The 22,973-nt window shown below is 40.6% G+C and overlaps 1 protein-coding gene across 3 annotated transcripts; it reads right to left on the reverse strand.

The window, feature by feature from the left end:
* Positions 1 to 2,639: 2,639 nt before the first annotated feature.
* On the reverse strand, positions 2,640 to 18,798 carry CIDEA (cell death inducing DFFA like effector a). Of its 3 annotated transcripts, XR_009957659.1 has the most exons (7): positions 18,745 to 18,798; positions 15,145 to 15,301; positions 14,791 to 14,937; positions 12,498 to 12,679; positions 8,906 to 9,328; positions 7,769 to 8,179; positions 2,640 to 2,849 (listed from the first exon to the last, which is right to left on the reverse strand). XR_009957659.1 is itself a non-coding variant. In XM_062570111.1 (6 exons), coding segments are annotated over exons 1-6 (657 nt in total). In that variant the 5' UTR covers positions 18,783 to 18,798; the 3' UTR covers positions 5,149 to 7,970. The 3 variants fall into 3 exon arrangements, 1 of the variants encoding a protein (XP_062426095.1); XR_009957658.1 differs by lacking the exon at positions 2,640 to 2,849 and having other exon boundaries at positions 5,149 to 8,179; XM_062570111.1 differs by lacking the exon at positions 2,640 to 2,849 and having other exon boundaries at positions 5,149 to 7,971; positions 9,197 to 9,328.
* Between the last annotated feature and the right edge of the window lie 4,175 nt (positions 18,799 to 22,973).

Here is a 22,973-nt window from a genome sequence, read left to right on the forward strand (position 1 = left end):
AAATAGCATCTTCTGACCACATAAGTACCCTAACAGCAGCTGTATTTGAAAATCTGTCTAGTCTAGCATTATATCCCTGTCAGTAGCCAGTGATGAGTGCTCGGGAAAGCATATAGTGACACTTCCCTCAGCATGTCACTTCTAAGTCCTGGCAATCAGTAGTTGAACCAAAGACTGAGTCTGGAACATTGTATTTAACAGTCCTTTTGCAGCATCCATTAAATTGCATAACTACTTTTTAACCCTGTTATTCTTTCAGCCTTTGAAGTATTATGCAGCATTAACTGCCACAACTGAATTCTGTTTATGAAGATATACTTTCTGTTTCAAAGCTGCCACCATAATTTGGTGGTCCATGATACTTCTATTCCAAGAAATAGTGATTAATAGTTCCTAATGACTGTTGTAGTTTTGTGTAACGTAAAGTTCTTAGTACTTCTGTTTTGCCCCTTTCTATTTTTTCCTGTGAGCCCTTTTCTGAATGAAAAGCATTAATCTAATTAACGTCCTTGTGTTTGAGGATGTTCCATAGCTCTGATAGTCTCCCTTCTCTGTATCTGTACAAGCTCTAAGGTAGCCTTTTGGAAATAGGAGTGACCAGAACTGAGTGAAGCATTCAAACTTTGGCCGCAGACTTATGCAGTGGCGTATGATACTTCCTGCTCTGTTCTGTATTTAGTGTTTTAATAAGTCTTAATTTTGTTTTTACCCTCTTGGCTGTGCTGAGTTTTGAGCTGATTTTTTTCATTCAACTATGTACACTGATTTCAAGGTGTCTTTTAAAAGTAGTGACAAATAAATTGGATCCCTTCACCGTAGACAAGAGTTGTTTTTTTCCCTGTTACGCAGTTATAGATATTGAATTCAGTCAGATATTGTTTTATTCAAATCAGTATAAAGAAATACTTCTGAAACTCATTCCAACTGATTGTATTTTTGCTGCCCTGAAAGTTTTTATACGATTGGCAAACTTTACCAGTCCATTACTTACATTTTCTCTCGAGTCATTTGGAATTATGCAAGTCGAGTCCAAGCACTGGTTCTGTTCTGTTGTAGATGTTGTTTCTTGTATTTTAATTTGTTATTGAAGCAGGAGAGCATGTGCATCTTATCCCATCCAGCACAGTCTGCTTAAAAATTTTGAGTAAAACATCTTGCAACACTTAACAGTAGAGATCTGGATTTATGGAGAAGGAGGGGAAGGGAGAAAGGATAGGTGTAGGCTGTATTACACAAAATAACTTCTTGTGGTTTTATTCTCTGAGAACAAAGAAAAAGCAATAGACCTCTAAAACAATGGGTTGGAGTCCTGTCTAGACAGCCAGTTATTCAATACTTACTAAGCAAGGTATACGTTTAGGTTGAAATGTGTAGCTTTTCAAATAAAAGTGATTCATCTCACTGTGAGAAACATTATTTTAAAGAGTAATTTGGCAGCTAAAATCATTTATAAATTGCTCTCACTAGGTCTCAAGTTTCACAGGTGAGACACAGTTCTTTTCTTTTCCCTCTTAGATGGTGAGCAGCTCCTGGCTGCCACCCTTCACTCACTAACATAGCTCCTGTTCATTTGTTACACATGTCCAAACCAAAGCAGCATACTACTTCTGGGCTGCAGGGCAAATGATTCTCTCAGATTACATTTGCAAGGAGAAGAGCACCATTCCTTGCAATTCCATCCAGGCTTAATACAAACAGCACCGCAGAAGTTGCAACTCAACAAAGCCTGGCTTATTTTTAACAGGACAATCTGTAACGCTGTCAAGGGCGGGGGTACTGCCACTGAAGGAATGTGGCCTGATACTGACTGCGCATAAGCAGCTGAAGAATCCCACTCGGAAAACTACTGATCAAGAATTAAGAGGGGAACACAACCTTTGCATGCAAAGAACTGGTCATTTTTCTTTTAGAAAATCAGCCTGCAGTAGTGCGACTGAGGGTGTATGCTATTGCCTCAGACTACAGCCTATTAGCAACATTACCATATTAATGTTTTAAAAGCTTATGAATGCTAAGAATGTAAGAGGTCAGTCTGGCCTAGAGCCAGGACTCAACCCACTGCCTGCCCATGTTGAATAATCCTTTTCATGGTCCATTTGTTAAACAGTGTGCCAGAATACAGGAGGATATGGGATTACAATATATGTTGCCTGCACAACAGAATGCCATTGCTTTGCAGGAAGGGTGTGGAGACACAGTTACTGCCTGCACACAGAAAATTTGCAGAGGGATACAGCTATGTTGTATCAAACGATTTCACTGTGGTATCACATCTCTATATTGAACAGAAACTCCTAATTATGTTAGGTGTGGCCTATATGATCTGTCAGGAATAGACAGTTGCCCTCAGTGGTCAAAAACTTTGTATGTCAGGACAACTTCATTAATGCAGAGCATGGTCATGATAAAAATCCTACATGCAGAGACAGACCATTTCTACTTGAAAACATATACTGTGAACAACAGAGAGAAAGACTGATATGACTTTTTTTTTTGGGGGGGGGGGGTTGCAGTTGCCTTAATGATACTCCCACGCTCTTCCTCAGTCATTATTTATTTATTTATTTTTGGTTGGAATGTGGCAGAAGCAGATCTGGAAGAAATAGAACGCCACAAGCTGAATAGCAGAGCAGAGCAGCAGAACAGGTAGCATATGTAAAGGGAATTGTGGAGCAAGGCACAGGAAAACAGTAGAAAGATCAGAGTACATGAAGCTAGTGACATCTAGTTAACCATATCAGACAGAGGAAGGTTTAGATGAAGAAAAACTAGAGCTTTCTAGCTGGCAGTGGGAAAGTGGTGGGAGCTTCCAAGAGAAAAGCAGGTCTCCTATCAGCAGTAGGAATTTTCTAGAGAAAAAAAAAAAAAAACCTTCAGCGAGGTAGAAGTCAAAGAAACAAAAGTGACTAGATTACTACTGCCTTTAGTCATTGCTGATGCTGCTGACGACAAAAACTGCTTTGTTTTCACTGATCACTGATCTTGTGAAAACTAAGGCACTGGTACCATATCAGGGACAGAGAGGACCAAGAAATATGAGAAGATAATTGTTTACTGAATCTAATGATCACAGAGGTGAAATTCTCTTACAGACTATTTATCTAGATGAAATTCTGATATTAATGTAGTTTGCAGACTATGCTTGTAATGATGAGTAAAACCAGCTTTTATCACCTCATCCAAGGGCAAAATGGCTTTTCTGTATAGGGAAATGGAAGTAGCTGTTTGTAGCAACTATTTAGTAATTACTGGTTTCAGATAAAATAGGCTTATTGTTGAATAATCAGTTCTTTCTGAGAACATTTGCTATTGTGAAACATACAGACTTTAATTTGGAAAGCATGTTCACCTAGAGAGCCAGGTGCAGATTAGAACAATATTCCTTAACAGCTTTTCAAGGCAGCATTCCTAAGCAGACAAGAAAGTAGGAAACCTGTAGTGGGGAAAGTGTCTCATTTAAGTACCTTTGGTCCAGAAATCACTGAAACAATACCATTTCCACTTGAGCTTTTCAAGAGAAAAAAATTGGAGTACCTCTGTAGACTTCCAATTTGTCTGGTTCAGTAGTAATCTATAGCCTTTCTTACTCTTATTTAAGGTTATTTGCATTTTCTTGTTTTTTTGTTTCCTGATTTTGGAGATGGGGGGGGGAAACATTAACAAAAACACTGTACTAAATAAAGACAAGCAGCAAAACAAGTCAAGCACCTACGCAAGGCAAAACACTTCGTAATTACAAATATTTTTACATAAGCGATTATGTACTTCACAGTACAATTACAATATGATGAGAAATTATTATACAGAACTGGACTTTAAAGGACTTAGACATCTGAGACTGCTCTAGTTCTATAGTAGATGAATTATCCACCTGCCATTAAACTACTGTTTTAAGTTAAGTACAGTGGGTTATTTTGTTTTTGTTTTTTTTAAACACACAACAGGCTCACAATGAACTGGTGGTGCTGGCAATAGTTATATTACTTTAAAAAGAAAAAACCTAACTTATGCATCATGCATTCTGACTAATTATTAAAACAGACTTTTAGAAAATTGATGATCTTGTACTTTTTCTATTGGAACCATAAGGGATATATTACACTGATTCCAGAGTTTATTAGGGTATACTGTATTTCTAGTATTACATTTCATTGGGTACTTTATAAAATAACTATTAGTACTACGTCAATATTCCTTGTCAAATGAGGATGAACATTTATTAGTAAATATTCATAACTGAGAAGCCTACTATGAACAGCTCAGATTGCTGTAAGACTTCAGAAATAAAAAAAAAAAAGCTGCTCAAGTTTGAGGTCAGCATGCATTTTATTAGCAGTTATGCAGTATTGACCCTGTCCTGTCCATAACTGGGGGTTTGTCTCTAAAAGCTGTAACTACTCTGAAAATATTCTGTCATATTTGCTGCTGATTTTACTTACCAGATATATCATAAGTTTTTTTTTTTTTTTTTTTTTTTTTTTTTTTTAAAGACTATGCTATTTTGCACTTTTCTAGAGCAAGAAAACAGAAGTTGGCTCTCCCAGAAAGGGGAGAGGGAACTGTTCAACAAGAGATACAAATCAATACTGAAACTCTGCAAAACTGTCACTTAAGCTGATTACAGGATGTACTTGCTAGGCAGAAATGCGCTACATTGATATCACAGATGCATTTACCTGAAGACTGTAAATTAATCCTGGATTAGAGGAATCTGGATGTTCCATTAAATTCATATTTTCATGAAATCAAAAAGAAAATCTGTACTATTGTTTATGTACATATGACTGCAGGGAGTTTTCCATGAGGCATTATAAACTAGATTGTTAATCTATAGTTAATGAAAAAGAGCAGCTCCTACCAGAGATTTCCTAAGCCGTCTACTATACTCAGTAGTTTGTAGGCTTTTGCAGCTTTGGTAAAACAGATGGAGGAAGGCATTCCTTTCATATGAAAGGAAACAGTTTGCATGGTTTCTCTGAGGCCAGAAAGTGAGTCAGCAGGAGAGAGTTAAAAGTTGAGAGCCTTATAATAGCATCCAGTTACCTCAGTGTTGCAGTCCAACACTTTCAAACTGCCTGTGGCAGACCATGGATCCATTAACATTCATGATTATTTCATAAATTATTCTGGAAATTAATAGAGACATCATCCAAAGCCACTATTTGAATATATTTATTCATGGATGGTATTTCTTAAAATTGGCACTACGTATCAGAAAATTTTGCCATCACTGACACATTATAATTCCTACTCATCTTAATGTCATAGCAAGTTAAACTAGTGGACTTGAAAGCTGTGAAGGGGTAAAACACCATCTTTCCCCTTAGGAAAACAACAATATTCATAAATATTTTAACTGGATATATAACCGGGTAAGATAAAAACAAAATGATAAATACTTAAACCTCATAAGGATTACTTATTAATAAACAGCTAAAGTGACATGTTAATTATGATAGTATTTCCAGTAAAACCAGAGGTATTAAATCAAAAATATACTTAGTACTTCAATTTTAAACACTTTTTAAAAGAAGCTTGTGCCTTTAATTCAAGTGCTATCTCAGGAAGAAGTATGCTGAAATGATTTATAGTTCCAGTCAGTTACAAATGATCACACATATTGTATTTATCTTCACAGTACTATTGAGAATTACCAACATTTCCTAATTTTCAGACACCTGCCTCTCTGCACTCTATACTAAAAAAAATCTTCTAGCCTAAAGTCCCATTTTCCTTTTAGGCACTCCCTTCTCTGCAGGGAGTTATCCTCTCCCTCTAGAGAGAAAGGTTTGTAACCCCATTTCTTCTGAAAAAATTAGAAAGGTTTAAGAAAGCAACAGCTTCATGTGTTTACAAAAGGAAGGAAATGAAGTAATGATAAATCCTGAATCACATGCACAAAGAAAGAAAAAAAGTTAGTAGATTCTTCATTCTAGTTACAAAGAGAGCAGCTTTGTTTTGCCTGAAGCTCATGAATAGTGCCTGAGTCAACAAGATCGAGTACTTCAGTGAAAATTCCTTTTTTGGTAACTAGAGAGTATGACTTGGTGCACTGGATTGTCAGTAAGTGATACAAAGCAACAGGCAAAATGGCTAATGCAAGGGGAGGCAGTAAACATGTTTCACACCTTTGACACACACTTCAGTGCTACCAAGCCTTGACTGCAACAACAAGTGCAGATTAAATGAGGAAAACAAATTAAGAAATAAAGTAGAAAAGCTAGCTTAATCTCTGCATACCTGCAGTTAAAAGCCTTTTTTCTTTAAATCTGTATCTTAACAGATAGTGCACACCACTTGTATGTGGTTTTCTGGAAGCTAAAAAATGCTGAAGATGTACTTTTCTGTGTACCATGTATAGTTGAAGTGAAAGCTGCATCTCTTCAGCAGGCTGCAAAAAAAAAAAAAAAAAAAAAAGTGGCTCCAATTCAGAGAATTATGCACTCCAGTTTGACTCAAAGCCAAAACTTTATTTCTGGGGGGGGGGGGGGGCAAAGTTTGTACAGTAGCATATATCATCCCCCAAATACTAAGCCTGTAGCAAAATTCAGATTCAGTAGCAATAGAGCAATTTCAAACACTTGGTATTTCTGCACAATGAGAGAAGTGTTTTGGAAATTTCCAAATTTGAGTTACTTTGTTCAGCTGTTTGCATTCTGAATTGGAACACAGAGATACTTTGAGATGGCGACTTTGCAGCTCAGATGACCTTCAGCAGCTCAAGTTTTAAGCTCTCAAAGAAGCAGCCGCTTGAAAACATTTCAAATTCATATAGAGTTAGTCTTACAGATTTAAAATTTTTATATAGTGCCACTGGAAACTATGGAGTGTTAGCTCAGTAGTAATTCCCTCCAGCTATAGGAGGCTGGAATGAGAGATCTGCAGTCCAGATTTACAAAAGCTTTTGCATTACAGATATTGAAGAGGCAATTTACAAGCTAATCCAATATTGAACAATACTTTTTTTTTTTTTTTTTTTTAATGTTGGCACTCCCATTTCCAACATATGTATTCCCAGGAGCAACATGCAGAGTTTACTTTCCAAAGACAGGCTTGTTTTAATGGAATAAATGGCCTTAAAAGCTGAAAGAGTTGGTAACAAGGCCCTTGCACTGCATCAGTTAAATGCTACTCCTTGATATTGATAGAAAGACCTTGACCAACAGTTACTATTTCAGTGTGTTGTGGAGGGGAAGAGAATAAACATGAATTATAAAACTTTCATTTTAATGTAATCTTTCCTCAGTAGCTGCAGAGCAGTTTTAGCGCTTTCTTTTAAAGGAAACTTGACAGTGCTACAAGTTGCAGCCATTCTTCCTTGGGAGAAATTAGTAAGAACCAGCCCTTCCCTTGCCTGGAGTCTTGCCTCTCCTCCAAACTAAGAAAGAGCAAACACTCAGAAGTGGATGGAAAGAAAAAAAAAAAAAGAAAAAAAAGAAAAAAAGAAAAAAAACACATGGTTTCTTTCTTACCTGTCTACTCTTTTGTAATACCATTACTAAACAGAAAGAGACCTGGCAAACTTGTCTGTCAGTCCCTTTAAGACTGGCCTTTAGGCTGCTTCTCACCACAACAGTGATTTGAAAGATACAGCTTCAGCTAAGTCAGATTCTTAAAGGGAAGGCACAAATAAGCATATGAAGGTGAAATTTGCAGATAAAAGTGAGAGCAATATTTCTGTGTATTAGTGACATTTGAAGTGAACAAACCCAGCTGATAGATCAGAATGGACACCAGCAACCATGCTTCTTGGCTCCTTCCTGTTCACCTGTTACTCTTTTAGAGCATTAGGTTTTCTTCAGCCTTCGGACCCCAGAACAGGGCTAATCGATGCAGCTGATAGTGAAACAATTCTTGTCTCAGTAGAGGTGTGGCAGGCATCTTGAGATCCTTTCCCTTTTGCTCCTGCTGCTTTCTTTCCCCAGTCCCACTCATTCTCTCTGTTACTGAGTTTCTCTTCCTGGGTAGCATCTGTTGTCAAAGACACATTTACCTGTACCTGCTATCTCCTTAACTCTTTTGTTCTTGAGCAAAAATACATCTAATCATATACCTAAAATTGGTCATAAGCCAGCACATAAAAACCTCAAGAAATCCCTACAACAGTAGTTCGTTTTTTTTTCTCCTTCAACAGGGGTCTGCATTTTGACACAAGATCCCCACCACTGTTTGTTTTCCACTTTGTTCACACTGTTAAGGAAACACTTTCTGGGAACAAGTCATTTTAACAAATCACTAAACTGCAGAACATTCTACATAATTCTACTTAAATATTAAAAACTTTGCCCTTTAACACAGCTTGTCTTAGTAGACTAAGAAACTGCAAGCATCCAGTTTAGAGTATGTTATACAAGACTAGACAGTGTCCTGTTGCTCTCCCCTGAACACAGAGGCTTTGAGTTCAGGGGTCTACAGATCCACACTACATGCATCTTAAATGCAACTTGGGATATAGTGCCTCATCTTGTAGCTGAACTGTAAAAATTAGAATTACCTGTGAAAAGGGCTTCAGGAGGTTGCCTGTAAGCCACATTCCTGAAACTAAGGCAAATTATTGCAAGTTATAGCAACTTTTTTTTTTTTTTCCCCCAACTGGTATGAGTTATACCAACCAGAACTGTAGATTTAGAGAAAAATGTAAGGAGCATATGAAATGTTTTTACTTGCTTTAAGAGAAGTAAGGCTAAGTTTTAAGCTTCTGCTTAGTAGTTGCACTTTCTCCTATTAGACTTCATGTGATCAGTTTCTGAACTAAAATTCAGTTATATTCTGCATTCCTATTGTAAATAAGTACCTTCCACCCTTTTGTACTGCAGGTGCAGTAGAACACTAGTACCAGCAGTGTCAGGAATTAACAACAACAACAACAACAACAAAAAAAAAAAAAAAAAAAAAAAAAGGATACAAAGCCTGCATGCTTCCAAGTATACCAATTCTCCATTTAGAGTTGCTGGGGCAAAGACTTGTTCTCTCTCCAGTTGCCCAACTCTCAAACATTAGGCATTCAACCTTTTTCTGTTAAGAGTCTGAACACCAAACATTTTATGGCTGAGGCCTACAAGCATTCCCACATGGGGAAAAAAGGTCAGTTCACCTTAGTAAACAGCCCCTGCTTTAAACATCATTACAATCAAAACTGGGCAAAATAACATCTTTAAGCAAAAGGATCCAGTATTAGAAGTGCAGCTGTGCTCACTATTCCTGCTTTCGTCTTGTACATGTGCCGCCTTCATCATATTCACCCATCAGCTGCAACATGTAAGTTCCAGTGTAGAGAAGAAATTGTCCAGTTATTTGTGCAGCATGGGATATTAGCTGAAGCACCTTCCTAAAAGAAAAGCCACTTGTTTAAGAAAGTTTTCACTAGCAGAGCAACATTGTCATGTCCTTCTTTCCCCCCACCACTCTGAGACGGATTAGGTAGGCACATTCAAGAATTCTCTTATTCTTTCTCACTCCTGGGCAGCCAGTCATTTCCACACCTTCTTTGGAGCAATTACTTCTGTGACCATTGATTGACAGAAAACTGTTGACATGTTGCAGGCTTAGGTAGAACCAGAAAACGTATTTAACAAGCAAGTCCTATCGTCCTGTTAGATTTCTACAGGAGTTCTGAACTTTTGCAAAATCAAGTTACCAGAGGACCACTGAACATTTAACTTTGCCTGGGAATCCAGCAGCATTTCTGCAGCCTGAATATATTTTGTTTCTCCCCATTAGGCCAGTCACTAAGAGAACATTTTGTGTCTCCCAGCTACAGATCAAACTTGATTAGCACTGAAGCTGAGCAATTACATTACAGAAGATGCCCTTCAGCAGGACAAGTGAAATCAGGCACATTAATACTGCCCAAACTGTAAACCTTAGGAATTCTCAGTTCCCAACAAATTAATGCTTTGAAGTAGTGAGACAGTATCAGCATTCGAATGTATTATAGGGTTTGAGAATCAGTACAGATCCACAAACTAAACCCAGGCAAGCATAGTCTATAGGATAGACTGTGGATCACCACAGCATATGAAGATTATCACATTTCAGCGGTTCCTCATTCTTCAGCTTAGTCATACCTGCATCTTGCTTCCATTCTCCAAGAGACAATGGGGACATCAGTGCCAATAGCTATATTCAAGCCTCATCCCCTCAAAGTTAAGCAGGCCATCTCAAGTATAAGGTTAAGATGCTAGGGAAGCGGGAGTAAAGAACTGAAACAATTCTGAAATTGGGAAGGAACTAGTTTCTGAAGATGCAGAAACCAGACCAGTCTCCCCCTTCTGCAAAAAAGGAGGAAGATTTTCTCAATTCCTGTCCAAAAAAACATGCAATTGTGAACCTACTCTCGCTATTCAGTTGTCCTTTGAGTTCTAGCAAAAAAAAAAAAAAAAAAAAAACAAAACAAACAAACAAACAAAAAAACACTTCCCTGCCATAACTAAAGAATGTTTGCAGTTAAAATACAGTACTTCCCCAAAGTTTAATACACTGCCACTTAGAGCCTGAGAAGCCTTTAAAAGTACTGTACTCACACACATGCCATTCAGCATGTCCTTCCCTCCATGGTACAGCACAGGCCAATGAGCTTTACAGTGTAAAGAAAACTGCACCTGGTACCAAGCTTTTGAGCAGCTGCAGTGTGTCACTAGCACATGAGAGCAGTTGTCCTGTAAGCCACAGAGGAAGTTATTTGTTGAACTGAACATTTGATCCTTCAGTAGGACAAGACAGGGAGAAACAGTTAGGGGAAATGATCAGATCTGGCAGGCAGCGAGCCCCTCCCACCAGTGAACTGCAGTATTTTAAAGTCGTTTCCTTCACACTCTGTGGGAGGGCTCAGGGATATGGCAGAAGAGTTAGTAATTTGGAACTCATTAGCCGAAGGACTAATGCAGTCTAACCTCAATTTAAGTAGCAAGTTGAGACAGATCGTCTCACAGTCAGATTCAAGAGCATCCAAGGTTATTGCCTCTCTTGTCACTGTTCTTTGCCAGTGGGCTAATTTCCCACCCTCATGCTAGTGCTTCCTTTATAGTTCAGTCTTTGTAGACTAGCTGTGCTTCCAGTAGAACTCCATGTCTACTTCAGCTGTTTCCCTGCATCACTTCTTTCTCACCAGCTGCACTGTATTGGCATGCAGAACTGTCACTTACAATTCTTTAATGCTGCAAGTTCCTGTGCTGATACCCATTGCCACAACAGATAGCCAGAAATTAGAGTTTGTTCTGGTTCAAGAGGCTTGACAAACACAGGAACTGGAGGAGTGCAGCAGTTCAAGGGGAGACCTTTTCTTTGGAGAAACTCTAATGAAGCCAGTGCTACGTAGTATGCAGCAGTGTAATTACTGTAGAACAATCAGAGATACAAGTCTCATTTATGGTCACATCACCTTTAAATTTAAGTAAAGGATCACCTAAGCACAGTGGGAAGGTCAGTCAGACACAAATATCATAATGCTAATCTTATTCCCTTAAGACCTGCACATGAGGCTAGGGACTACTTGAACACTTCAAACTAAAGACTACGTGTTGCTCAGGTGAAGTGTAAACCCCACTGAGAGGCACAGATTTGTGTGTTCTGTATGGAGTAGATCTGATCCTCAAAATGTCAGGTAAACCTTTCAGCAGTTCAGGGCTCTAACTTAAACAACTGTCAAAGCAGAAGTATGGTACCTCTGTGAAGGAGTTATTTCTTCAGTCAAAAACAGACATAGCTGTTTTTGACAAGGCACAAGACTAGAAAGCAGCGGACAGGACAGACAAATATTTTTGCTTCTGAATGAGGCAGCAGTTCCCAACAGCCCCTTCTTCCAAATCAAGGATCCACTAGAGCTTGGTCCTGCAGGAGGCAGGGGTCTTTTCTAGGCTCTGTTAGTTTGCTTAGGCTCTGTTAGTTCACTTAGAGATTAGTTTGCTTAAAAACAGTGACATCATGATCTTAGTATAGATGACAAATACTGAGGACAGTACAGACTATCATTTCTTCTTTCTTTTTTGTTATCTCCATGTGCCTTTAGGGAGGTTAATTTGGCAGCCAGGTTTTGTAAAATCTGAGCAACCTTCAAGATACTTCTCTGCCATTAAGGCTCAGATTCCTATCTCATTTTGTCCTATTGAAGTACCCAGCTAAAGACCATAATATTCATCCCTCAGCCTCCTGTATTCTTCAAACAAGTCAAAAGTCTGGGGAATTCTCTCAGACAAAGAACAAAAGCCAGCACCTTGATTGTTTACGAGTACAAACTGATAAAGTTTTGTCTTGGTGAAAGTTTAAGATTCCACTATGAAGAACTATAGCAAGTTATACACACTTTTTTTTTTTTTTTAAAAAAAAAAAACTTTTATAATATAGCTATCTACCTTTCACTGGAAGCTTCAGCATGTTGACTAATTTGTAAGAATTAAAAATACCAAGTTTATAAACAGACCTGCTTCACAGAACTGGTATGCAAACACAGGTTCTTGTCATTAATACAAGCCTTGTTAGCACTGGAAGCATATACTTACCGCAATATGCTTTTGGCTCCCATACATTTGATATCATATGACACAGAGTAGATTTCATAGAAAGTGGCCTTCACATTTAAGCAGCCAATAAAATCTTTAGGGTTCAGCTTGTACAGATCAAATGTGATATTAGCTACTCCCATTTTCTTCTTTTGTCTCATAGGGGTGACTCCATTTCTTGTCTAATTTAGAAAGAGAGAGACAGTTTACAAGTCCGGAGAATATAGCAAGACAATTGTTAATGGTGCAGTTCTTTAGAAGCAACTCACTTATTCCAGTCTTTGGGCTAGGTCTTAAATCAGTTCTAATTACAATTAAAAGCATTAGCACTTACAGAAAAGCAATGTTCGCAGTTTATATAATTTTGTCCAAGTCCTGATCATCCATCTGAAGCTATTCCAAACCGATCCAGTTTCTGGATCTTTTTAAAGCTCATGTTCTAAAGTGATGTAACAGCTCTTGAATATTTCTTTACTTTAATCTGGTTTCTTTTTCAAGCTACATTGAGACCACAGGTAATCCCAGTGGAAGCTGTCCCTGATATTTCAACGGGAAGTGAGACATTAGGTCCTTCACTTTAGGAAGAAGCACAATACTATTTAGCAATCTTACTTATGACATTTGTGAAAGTTATATTTGCAGCTAAGTCCTCATTTCAAATCCTGGCATGTAACACCTTCTCTTCTTACTAAGAAAGAGGGAGAGGGAAACCACTATTGATTATACCTAGAATTTAATGCTAATTTTTAAAAGAAAAAGCAAAGGAGGAGGGATGTGGAAGGTTATCTTCCACTTTAACTCCAGCCTCTTCTGCCCAGCAAGTTTTAATGAAAAAGCAGCCCTTGTACTCTTTCAGGATTAGATCACTTACTTGAAGAAAAAAAAAAAAAAAAAAGAAAAAATTAGTAAGCAAGTCCCATCATTAGAGAGACACCTAGTGGATACATGTGATACTTTACTTAACACATTTTATTAAGAATTAATTTGCAGCAACCGATCTGTTTTTGCATGTTAAATGAAGCAATAAAGTTGGGTAAGACTGGGGCTTTTAAGACTTGTTACTCCACTGCTCAGACAGTGCCAAGATAAATATGACTGAGTTAAGCACTGTAGGGTATCATTAACCAGAAGCTTTATGCCAGCTTCTTTTTCTCTGTTCGTACTCAGCTCAGAGGCTATCAACAGGCCCCCCCCATCAACAGAAGTACACGTAGTTGGGTAGGCTTGTTAGCATATCCCATATCCCATTAGCTCCATATATCTCAGGATATATGGGTGAAGCATGACCAAGCTTTCCTCCACACTCCAGGTGATTTATGATGGAGTTGTGGTGCTCTTGCACTGTCACTCAGGACATACTGAAGAGGGGCAGCATTTAAGCTAGACCTGCAGCCATGCCAAACAGGACATAGGGCAGAGAGGGGGAAGGAGATAAAGTCATATCCATAGCTGCAACTTCTTTTCTGCTCTTGGAACTCACAGCCCCAGCACAGCAGGTTGATAAACCAATGAGACAGCACCAGAGAAAAAACATGCAAGCTGCCTACACTGTACTAAATGGGGCCAAAATGAGCTATGCACATAAACACAGAAATGGGTTGGCCTGCTACTGCCCCTAAGCTAGCTGTTTCCTCCTTTGTACCTGGTACACAAAAGTTTGATGACAGCTTTCTAGCAATAACCATTCCACAAAAGGGCACTTAAGAATTTGACTCTTATTAACATACAGCTATGCTACTCATACAAACTCCAAAACTGGACAGTAATTTTCCAGCATTAGAAGGCTAAAGCTAGCTAGACTAAGTAGTTCTTAAAACATGTCAAAGATCTAGGCTATCATTAGATTTTTAATGACAACTTTTAGTCATTTGCAAGATTGAATACAGGCATTTCTCTAGTCTTCACTAAACTACTATTGCATTCACTACAAAGCAAAACTTATTTTGTATTGCTTAATTTGAGGCTCTAAGATAAGCTAAAAAGTACAATCTCCTTAAAAGTTAACATAATCAAAGTCCTCATTCCCTCTATGTTAGACAAAAGCTCAAGAATGAAGTTATTAATGAGCTTCTCCAAAACTGGGATTTTCCCCTATAAATTTGTGTTCATTTGTAACATTTCATTCAACTCACAGCAGATCTTTGTCAATAGACCTATGTTCAAGAACAGGGAAAATAAACAAAACAAAACCAATTTGATTTATCAACCAGGAAGGCTTAATGATTCTGTAACACTTGTCTTTTTTAGGGGAAGTTTTCTTCCTCTTCTTTTCTCTCTCCAAGTGAACACTTACTTGTGTCCATTTTTGTCCTTCTTCTAGGATCATGAAGTGTGTATTATCGTCCAGGGACTGAAAGAACTCTTCTGTTTCTACAACTGTGCCATCTTCCTCCAAAACCAGAGTAATAATTCTAGCAGATATAAGGAAGGCATCTAAGGTCTGCAATGAAAGAGATTATAGCATATGAAAGGTGGCATGTCACTGTGATCCTTCTCCCTATAATTAAATATTCAGACTTGTTTATCTGCCACATTCCCTTAAACTTCCCCAGTAAACATTTTTAGAAGAGCAGAAGCCTGTGGGTTACCTTCCTGGGATACAGTACCTCACTATAAATTTCAGCCAGAGCGGGAACTTTTGCTATACCTTGCTGATTAGCTCTTGCAGACTGCTTGCAACAATTCCTTTCCGGCTGCTTCTGGAGGCATTTGATACACGAAAAGGTCTCCCTGCAGGCATGAGAGGAGGGAACAGGGTCTGTTTTGTTACCGCTCCCACAGATGCTCCCATGGATACCAAAGATCTAAGACAAAGAAAATTTCAGCTTAGTTATAAAAACACTCATGTCAAGCACTGTGAGAAGGACTCTTGAGTTCAGTGACGTAAGCATATTATGCAAGTAATTCATAGGTCACGTTAGATTTGTGGAGCTTGCTTTCAAAACTAAATATTATATAGCTCTACAGAGCTCTGAATTTTCTCTTGCCTGTGACATTTGAAAACACTGCTGAAGTTGCTACTGAGCTCAGCTGATGTCAAGGTCTGGGTTGCAGTGAGGCCAGCAGGTTTACAAAATTCCATCTAGCTTCAGAAACAACAAAATAAGATTTGTGTCGCAAGGTATTGAAAGAAGAAAATGAATCAAATGAAGTGAAAGCTAAAATCAGAGTACATAATGATAGTGTCAGAGCATAACAGCAGAGAGCCTAGAAGAATTTAGACGCTTCCAGAAAGATATTTCTGAGTTTATTCTGAGAATCATGTTTTAATAGTGACTATTTAGGTTCTCTTAGAAAAACTGAGCACACAAGTGGTGACTGTCTACTCCAATATCCAGCAAAATACAGAATTGCTCCCATCTACATCTAGTGATTTTAAGTGATTGCTGTCAAATTGTATTGGTTAATTCAATAGCTAGACAGTTTGCCAAAAATCTCCTTCTGTATGATATCTGGAAAGGGCCAATCTGTTTGTAAATAAATCTTGTTTATGTAGGACTGCACTGCATCTCTCAGATTCTTGGGTTTTATTTCCTGAATACCTATTGCTCCTCCACAGGAAGTTGCACAGGGGCAGGAAAGGGACGCATCACTGCTTTGTTCTCCAGTATCAGTGTAAGATACCAGCTTTGTGGAGGAAAAGTTATTCTCATACACTTTCACAGAGGAGGATGAAGTAAACTGGCAATCTCTTCATCTACAGGAATTACTGAAACACTGATGTTTCCAGTCAAAGGATCAAGCACTTTTCTTCTAGAGAAGGGTCAAGGCCAGGGAGAAGGCAGGGAGTAGCACGGACACAGGGCGGGCACTTAAGATCCGTAAAGGGACGTGTGCTAAGACCAGGTGTGTTTGTTGAGCTCTTCACTGATGAGTGTAACAGTGCCCCCGTCACCCTGCTAGCCTACGGGCAGCTCCCGTTCTGAACCACCCACATCTTTTCCTCAAGCATGAGGCCTGTTCAGCTCAGCCAGGGCTGGCAACTCCATGGGGCACCTACACGTTAGGAAGCGCGATGCTCAGGATACAGGAGACAACACTTTTAGAGCTAGTACAGCTCCTTTTCTACTCACACATTTGAAAATTAGGATTGAAAACAAAGTGTAGAAGAGCTTGTGATGCATATGACCATATTGCCAATAGGGTATTTTGTCATGACAGAAAATACCAGTCCTGTTAAACAATTTTCTTTCCTGTTACTCAAGCAAAGCTGTCACACACAAAAGGCAAAGCATATGAGAAAAAGCCATGACATACCCCTTGATATAGAGGCAGGGCACAGGCAGGACTCAAGATAATTTAGAAGCAAGGGTTCATTTCTGGCACAAGCAGAGCCAACTCTATAGGCCATTTTGCAGCTCTGAGCAGAATTTTCTTCTGGACTCAAAAAAAAAAAAAAAAAAAAAAAAAAAAAAAAAAAAAAAAAAAAAAAAAAAAACACCCCAATCACCCTATGGTGTTGCCTAATTCTGCAGGAGGGAAAGCGGGAAAAGAGATTACTAAACCAGGACTTCCATTAGCTTCAGCGGACTCAGTCACTGAACAGAAATACAGAAATCCGAGTTACTTAACATCAATAGTTACTTAACATCAGTACCACTTCATCTTTGTTTCAAGAAACCAGTCAATACCATATCTAAACTCAGTCTGCTTACAAAGTAGTGAATCTAGGCTCTAGCACTGGGTGATTTTTCAGGTAACGACAGGTACAAGGTAGCAGAAGCCACTGTGCTTTTACGCTCTTTTGGATAACAGAACGAAACCCTTCTGTTTCTGGGCCTATTGCCTAAAGTCTCTTTTTCTCCTCTCTCCCATGGCCACAGATTTAAAACAGCCCAGCCTAGGCCCAGGGCTCCTAGAAGGATCACTTTTTACTGCAGCAGTTCTCAGAAACCAGACAGGAATTCCTGATGCCAGGAATACCTCTGTTAGCTTGGAGTTACTGAGAATAGCTTCCTACCAAAAGCTGATCAAACCAAGTCAGCAAATGAATGGTACAGATACAGGGAGCACTGTAAAGCGCTAACTTTCTAATAAAGTTGAATGACTTATTAGATACCAACAAGCCCACCATTGTTTTCTTACTGTTTAAAGTTGGAAGGATTAGGTCTTCAGTCTTCCCCAAAGGGAGAAGCATCCTATGTCAGCAGGAAATGCAAGAACTCAGAAAAAGAATTTATGATCAAAAAAAGTAAGTATCTTGAGAATCTTATCTCATTTTGTTCTGTACAACTAAAATCAGTTAGAAAGGGACTTGCAGGTACTGCCCCAAACATTCAGTGTAGTGTCAAGGCTGGGAGGAAGGGGGGAGGATGATGACAGATGAATTCAGCTTTTTTTGAGGAGGTTTAAAAAAGGGGGGGGGGGGATTAAAAGCTGCCTTGAGCCCTGTGCACATATTTCACTCTACCTCTGTTTGCAATATTCCATGTATGTTTATCTAAGAATATGGTGCAACAGCCCTCAGTCACACTCAAAGTCAAAGTTGCACAACACAAGTGGCTTCAGAATATGGCATGGTTGGACTTTAGGTTAGAGTTCACAGACAGACAACAACAACAGTAACAGCGAAGCCCCCAGAAAGCCAGAAATTAGTTAGGAGACCTGACAGTCTGCTGCATTATAGACTCGGTTTCTCTGCCAGAACAATAGTTTTAAAGATACCAGAACAGCAGCTATAACAAGATGCATTTGAGTGATGCACAGAATTAGACTTCTACATGTAAAAGCAGCTGAAATGCAAACAGAGGCCTTGAATTCCAGTCATGTTGTCATCAAATACAAGCGGCTGGTAAACTCCACCACGACTTCATGCCTGAAATGAAGCTTCATTTTAGCCCACAACACGTTAGCCTCGCTGCTTGCTGGGAGGCAGGCGGTGTCCTCAAGCCCCACATCCTTGTTGCTACACCTCAAAAAAGCAGATATGAGGGTTAAAACTGTAGAGCTTCCTACTCGTGCTTCCCTCAGCAGAGCTTCCTCTCCGGCTCCAAAGGTTTTTGGCCGTTTGCTGGGCAGACTTGCGTCTCCACTACGCCGCTCGCTACCGCTGGAGCTTGGAAAGGCTCCTTTGCCCCTGAAGGGCCAGGAGCTGACAAGTTACTGCGGCTCCTCGGAGGGTCTCCGGGGAGCGGGGCCGCCGCCCGGCCCGCGCAAAGCGGCGCTCCCCAGCCGCCGGCACAGCGGCCCGTCCCCGGGGCTGCGGCAGCCCGCGGGGATGCCGCGCACCGCCCGAGCCGCCACTCACCGCAGCAGCGAGCCCACCACGTCCCGCGCCGCCTCCATGCCGCGCCCAGCCGAGCCGAGCCGAGCCGAGCCGTGCCGCTTTTGTGGGCGCGCACCGCTCCGCCCCTGGCGCGGTCCCGCCTCTCACAGCACAGAAGGCGCCGGCAGTGGGGTCGTGAGGGCGGTGCGAGCTACAGCGGTTAAGAGCGAAGAAGGATTTTCTTAGCTGCGTCCTGCCTCGCGATTTACCTAGGAAAGGAGCGAAAAGGATTTTTGTTTCAGAGCTGATGTAGCAACAAAGCCTAGCCGGCGAGACGGTGGAAGGCAATCTCATTTAGAGCCTCTAGGCATTAGAGTAAATCAGCAGATTACACGTTTCAGCTTCTGATTTTAGAGCCGTGAATAAGCTTATACCTTGGATTAATGTATGCAGTAGCTTTGGTAGAGGTATTTAGTGTTACTCCTCCAGGAGGATGGGGGGTGGGGGACAGGCTGTTTACACAACAGGTACAAATACAGCTTTTCCTTTTCATATTGGCCTGTGAGCATGAATACAGAACTGTTCAGCGCTGAAACAAGCTTCTGTTTTTCAGTGTTATAAAAACACTCATCCATAGAGAAAATAGAGTCAGGAAGCCACAGACTCCAGCGCCTAGGCGATGCCCTGACCTAGAGCCTGCGGATGAAGCAGGAAACCTGCTGTCACCACTGATCAACGAAAGGCTCAGCCCAGAGGACTCCAGAGGCGCCTCCAGCCAGCGCTCAGCTTGCCCTTAGCACCAGGAATAAGCCCAATTGCCTGGGCTGCTCTACCGTTCCAGGCTGCCTAAGGACAGAAAAGCTGCTCATCATATTTCTTTACTTTCAAGGCTTCTCTAGTAGTCAGGCTGCCACCTGCTAGACACCCACAGACTGCAGCTTTGGGGCCTTTATCAACTGCAATCACCCCCTCTTAATCTCAGGGTGAATCACAATCCTGTCTCAGAAGGGATCCCCCTTCTCCAGGCCTGGTGAGGGAAGAGGAGCCACCCCTTCCTCAGAGCCAAGCTCAGACCCACAGCCTCCCCCAGGCCCTGGGCACACGCTTTTATCTCCACCTGGTCAGGCTGCTCAGGGCTTGCAGGTGTGAGGGAGCCCTTGTCATGGCTTAATCCCTTCTGTATTGCACTGCATTTAGTTGTGTTTTAATTCTGTGGTGTAGACTTGCCTGCAAAACAAGGAGAGCAGGAGAGGTGGAAGTAAATAGCTCTCCGAGTGCTGGAATTAGAGCAGCCTGTTTTCCACTGGATTTGCACCTTGTGTTCCAAAAACTGAGGTGTATATAGTGTAGCTTCTCCTGCGGTGGAGGGAGTGCTAGTTTGGGTCACTCTCAGCTTGAGATTTGTGTGAGCTTAATGCAGCTGAGGCTCCTACCCTTCCGTGAGGGCTGCTCAAATTGCCCATCATGGTCAAAAGCTGCCAGGTGCTGGGAGGACATGGTCAGGCTGATAGGTGCACACGGGTGGTTACATAAGCTAGAAGGGGGGAAGAGAGGGTATTTTGTAGGATGATCCCTCTCCCTGCCTTTGCCTGTGCAAGACAAGGTTGCTGATTGGAAGCAACATGGAAATTATTACCCATATTGCCAGTTGGAGCCAGGCACTGCAGCAATAAAATCTCACTGAATACCAGCAAAACAGCATATAGGTGAGGTCCAAGATGTATGCAGTGCTGATGATATAGGTAAATGGTTTCTGATGAACTCAGTCCGTATACAGCAAACTACAGAGTGAAAGGATTTATTGCATATCCTTGGGCTGCAAGGCCAGTGATTGCTATCTGTACCAGCACTGTAGTGGTGGATTGTGGTACAGTGATTTGATTTGCTCTGCTTGAACAAAATCTTGCTCAGGTGATTAAGTGGTTTCTGGTGAATTATCAAGAGGATCTCTACAGGGCTATGTGTCAGGTTACAAGTGTTGCAAGAGGACTGGATGTCTTAACATTTCTAATTCAGCCAGGTGTAGGATTTTCACAAAGAAATAGGACTGTGTTTTTAAAGCCCAGTATGCCTGGCATAACTTTGTCATACCATAAGTAGAGAACATGACTGTCTTATTATCTAAAATAAATATTTTGGCATTTTTTTTTTCTGGCTAGTGGAAAGGATTCAGCTGCAAATGTGAACCTGGCAGTACGACTGAGCCCATGAAACGGTAAGAGTTTGTGGGTCCTAGTGAGAACAGCAGAGGCAATGAGATTCAAGAAAGCTGATTTCAGGACTTTCAGAGGACTGTGGGAGATGATCCTGTGGGACAAGTTTCGGGTTGAGAGAACTGTCATTTTCTTGAAGAAATGTTAATGGGATAAATGCAGTGTGATAGGGGAAAGGTAATGAAGAAGGTAATCGGTTTGGTTATATTGTGAACTGAAATGTTAGAAAGAAGTGGAAACTAGATCAACTACTAAGGAAGAACAAATATAAAAGAGTATCATGAGCCAAATCTGGCAGGCCAAGGCAGAAAATAAGACCCCATTAGAAATGGGTGTGACAAGGTAACATTCAATATCAGAACGCCAACTGCAAGAGAAAAAAACAAGAAAGAATCATTCCAGTCTTTTATAGAGAGGGAAAACTAACAGTAGAGGAAGGTGAGGAGGCCAAAAAACTTACTGACTTCTTGCTTCAGTCTTCACCGAGAAGATTAATCATGCAGAGAACAAAGTACATGGCAGATACTACAGGGAGTGAGCACTAGAGGTGGAGTTACATGAGCAACTGTGTTAATCCCCCTTGCTAAATTACTGCCTTGCTGTCCTGTGCTGAGGTGCAGTAACCGACTCCAGCCCTGCTGCTTGTCCACTGCAGTTCAAGTTAAACGAGTTTGCTGGAGCCACTTCTCAAAGCGGTCACAGTGTTGTGAAACGGAGGCCACCGCACCTGGCAGGTTTAGCGGGGGGTGGAAGGAGCTCGCAGTGATCCTGCGTGCGACTCCTTGCTGGTGAACGTCCAGTGCCAGCTCGCTTTTGGATACCATGCTTCAGGAAAGAAGGGGACGAACTGGAACAAACCCAGAGCAAAGGGAGAATGATGAGAGATCTCAGAAAATACAGTGTAGGGGTTGTGTAGGCAGGAAATAAGAAGATTGGTTGGAGATGTGATCATGGGCTTTGGTGACGTTAGAGAACGCTGTGAAGAGGCAAAGAATAAAATTTTTGTCATGCCTAATAGGACCTTAAGAGATAGGAAGGGAGAAGTAAGTTATTCGTTAGGAAACATTTCCTAAAGTGTTTCTGTACCTTACCTCCCTTATCTAACCCATGCAAGAAGTGGACAGATGTATTCACAGGTGTGTCAGCAATACAGATAACAATTCTACACTGGCTGGCTGAGATTTGCAGAAGTTAACATTTTTTTCAGCCTCTTTCCCCTTTCAGGTTTTCAGCTAAGTCTGATCCCTTGGCCTCACTTCTGTTAGAACCACCCTAAGTAAGTTTAATTATTTCTTATCCTTTCTGCACAGACCAAGCTTACCTTTTTCCATTGTGTCCTCAAAGTAACCATACTGGTTTCCAAACTGCTTTTCCTACTTAGCAGTTTCCTGGCTCCATTGCCTTTGGCTCTACTTTACCTCCGTTGGGCTGTTCATGCTGAAGGTTGCTCATTCTCCATGTTTGTTTTAACCACTACTGTGCCGCCCCTCAAAGTTTTTAAGAGCAAATGAGGCAAACATCTGTCACAGAGGGCTTAGCTACTCTTGATCCTGTTTTGAGACAAGGCTGCAGAGGAAATGATCTCATGAGCTTGCTTTCTACCCAGTTTTCTGTATTTTTCAGAATCCTTGTTAATTAAGCCATATTTTATAATGCCTAACACTACTTTACAGTAACCACAAAGTGCTTTTATTAGTTTTACAGGAGAGTGTGAGGCTTCTCCTAAAGGCAATCTCACTGCCATGCATGCCTGTGCAAAACAAACTGGGAACATTTTTTTTGGGGGGTACTAATTAAAATCCTCCGTAATTTGCTGGAAACTGTTCTGTGGTCTGCAAAGACTCTAATTTGAAATCCCTAGTTTGAACAAAAGACAAACGTTTTGCTTCAGTGAACCATCTGGCCCAGAAAAATGTTGTTTGTTATAGGATTTCATGGGTGGGTATTTTGTTTTGTTTTGTTCTTCTTAGTTTTCAATGGTTTTAACAATAGTATAAAGACTGTGTTGATGGATGGGCACACACCATGTACATGGGAAAAAAAGCCTACGAAGAATCT

This window comes from Rhea pennata, chromosome 2 (genome assembly GCF_028389875.1).
Source record: "Rhea pennata isolate bPtePen1 chromosome 2, bPtePen1.pri, whole genome shotgun sequence".
In the NCBI taxonomy this organism is placed as follows: Eukaryota; Metazoa; Chordata; class Aves; order Rheiformes; family Rheidae; genus Rhea; species Rhea pennata.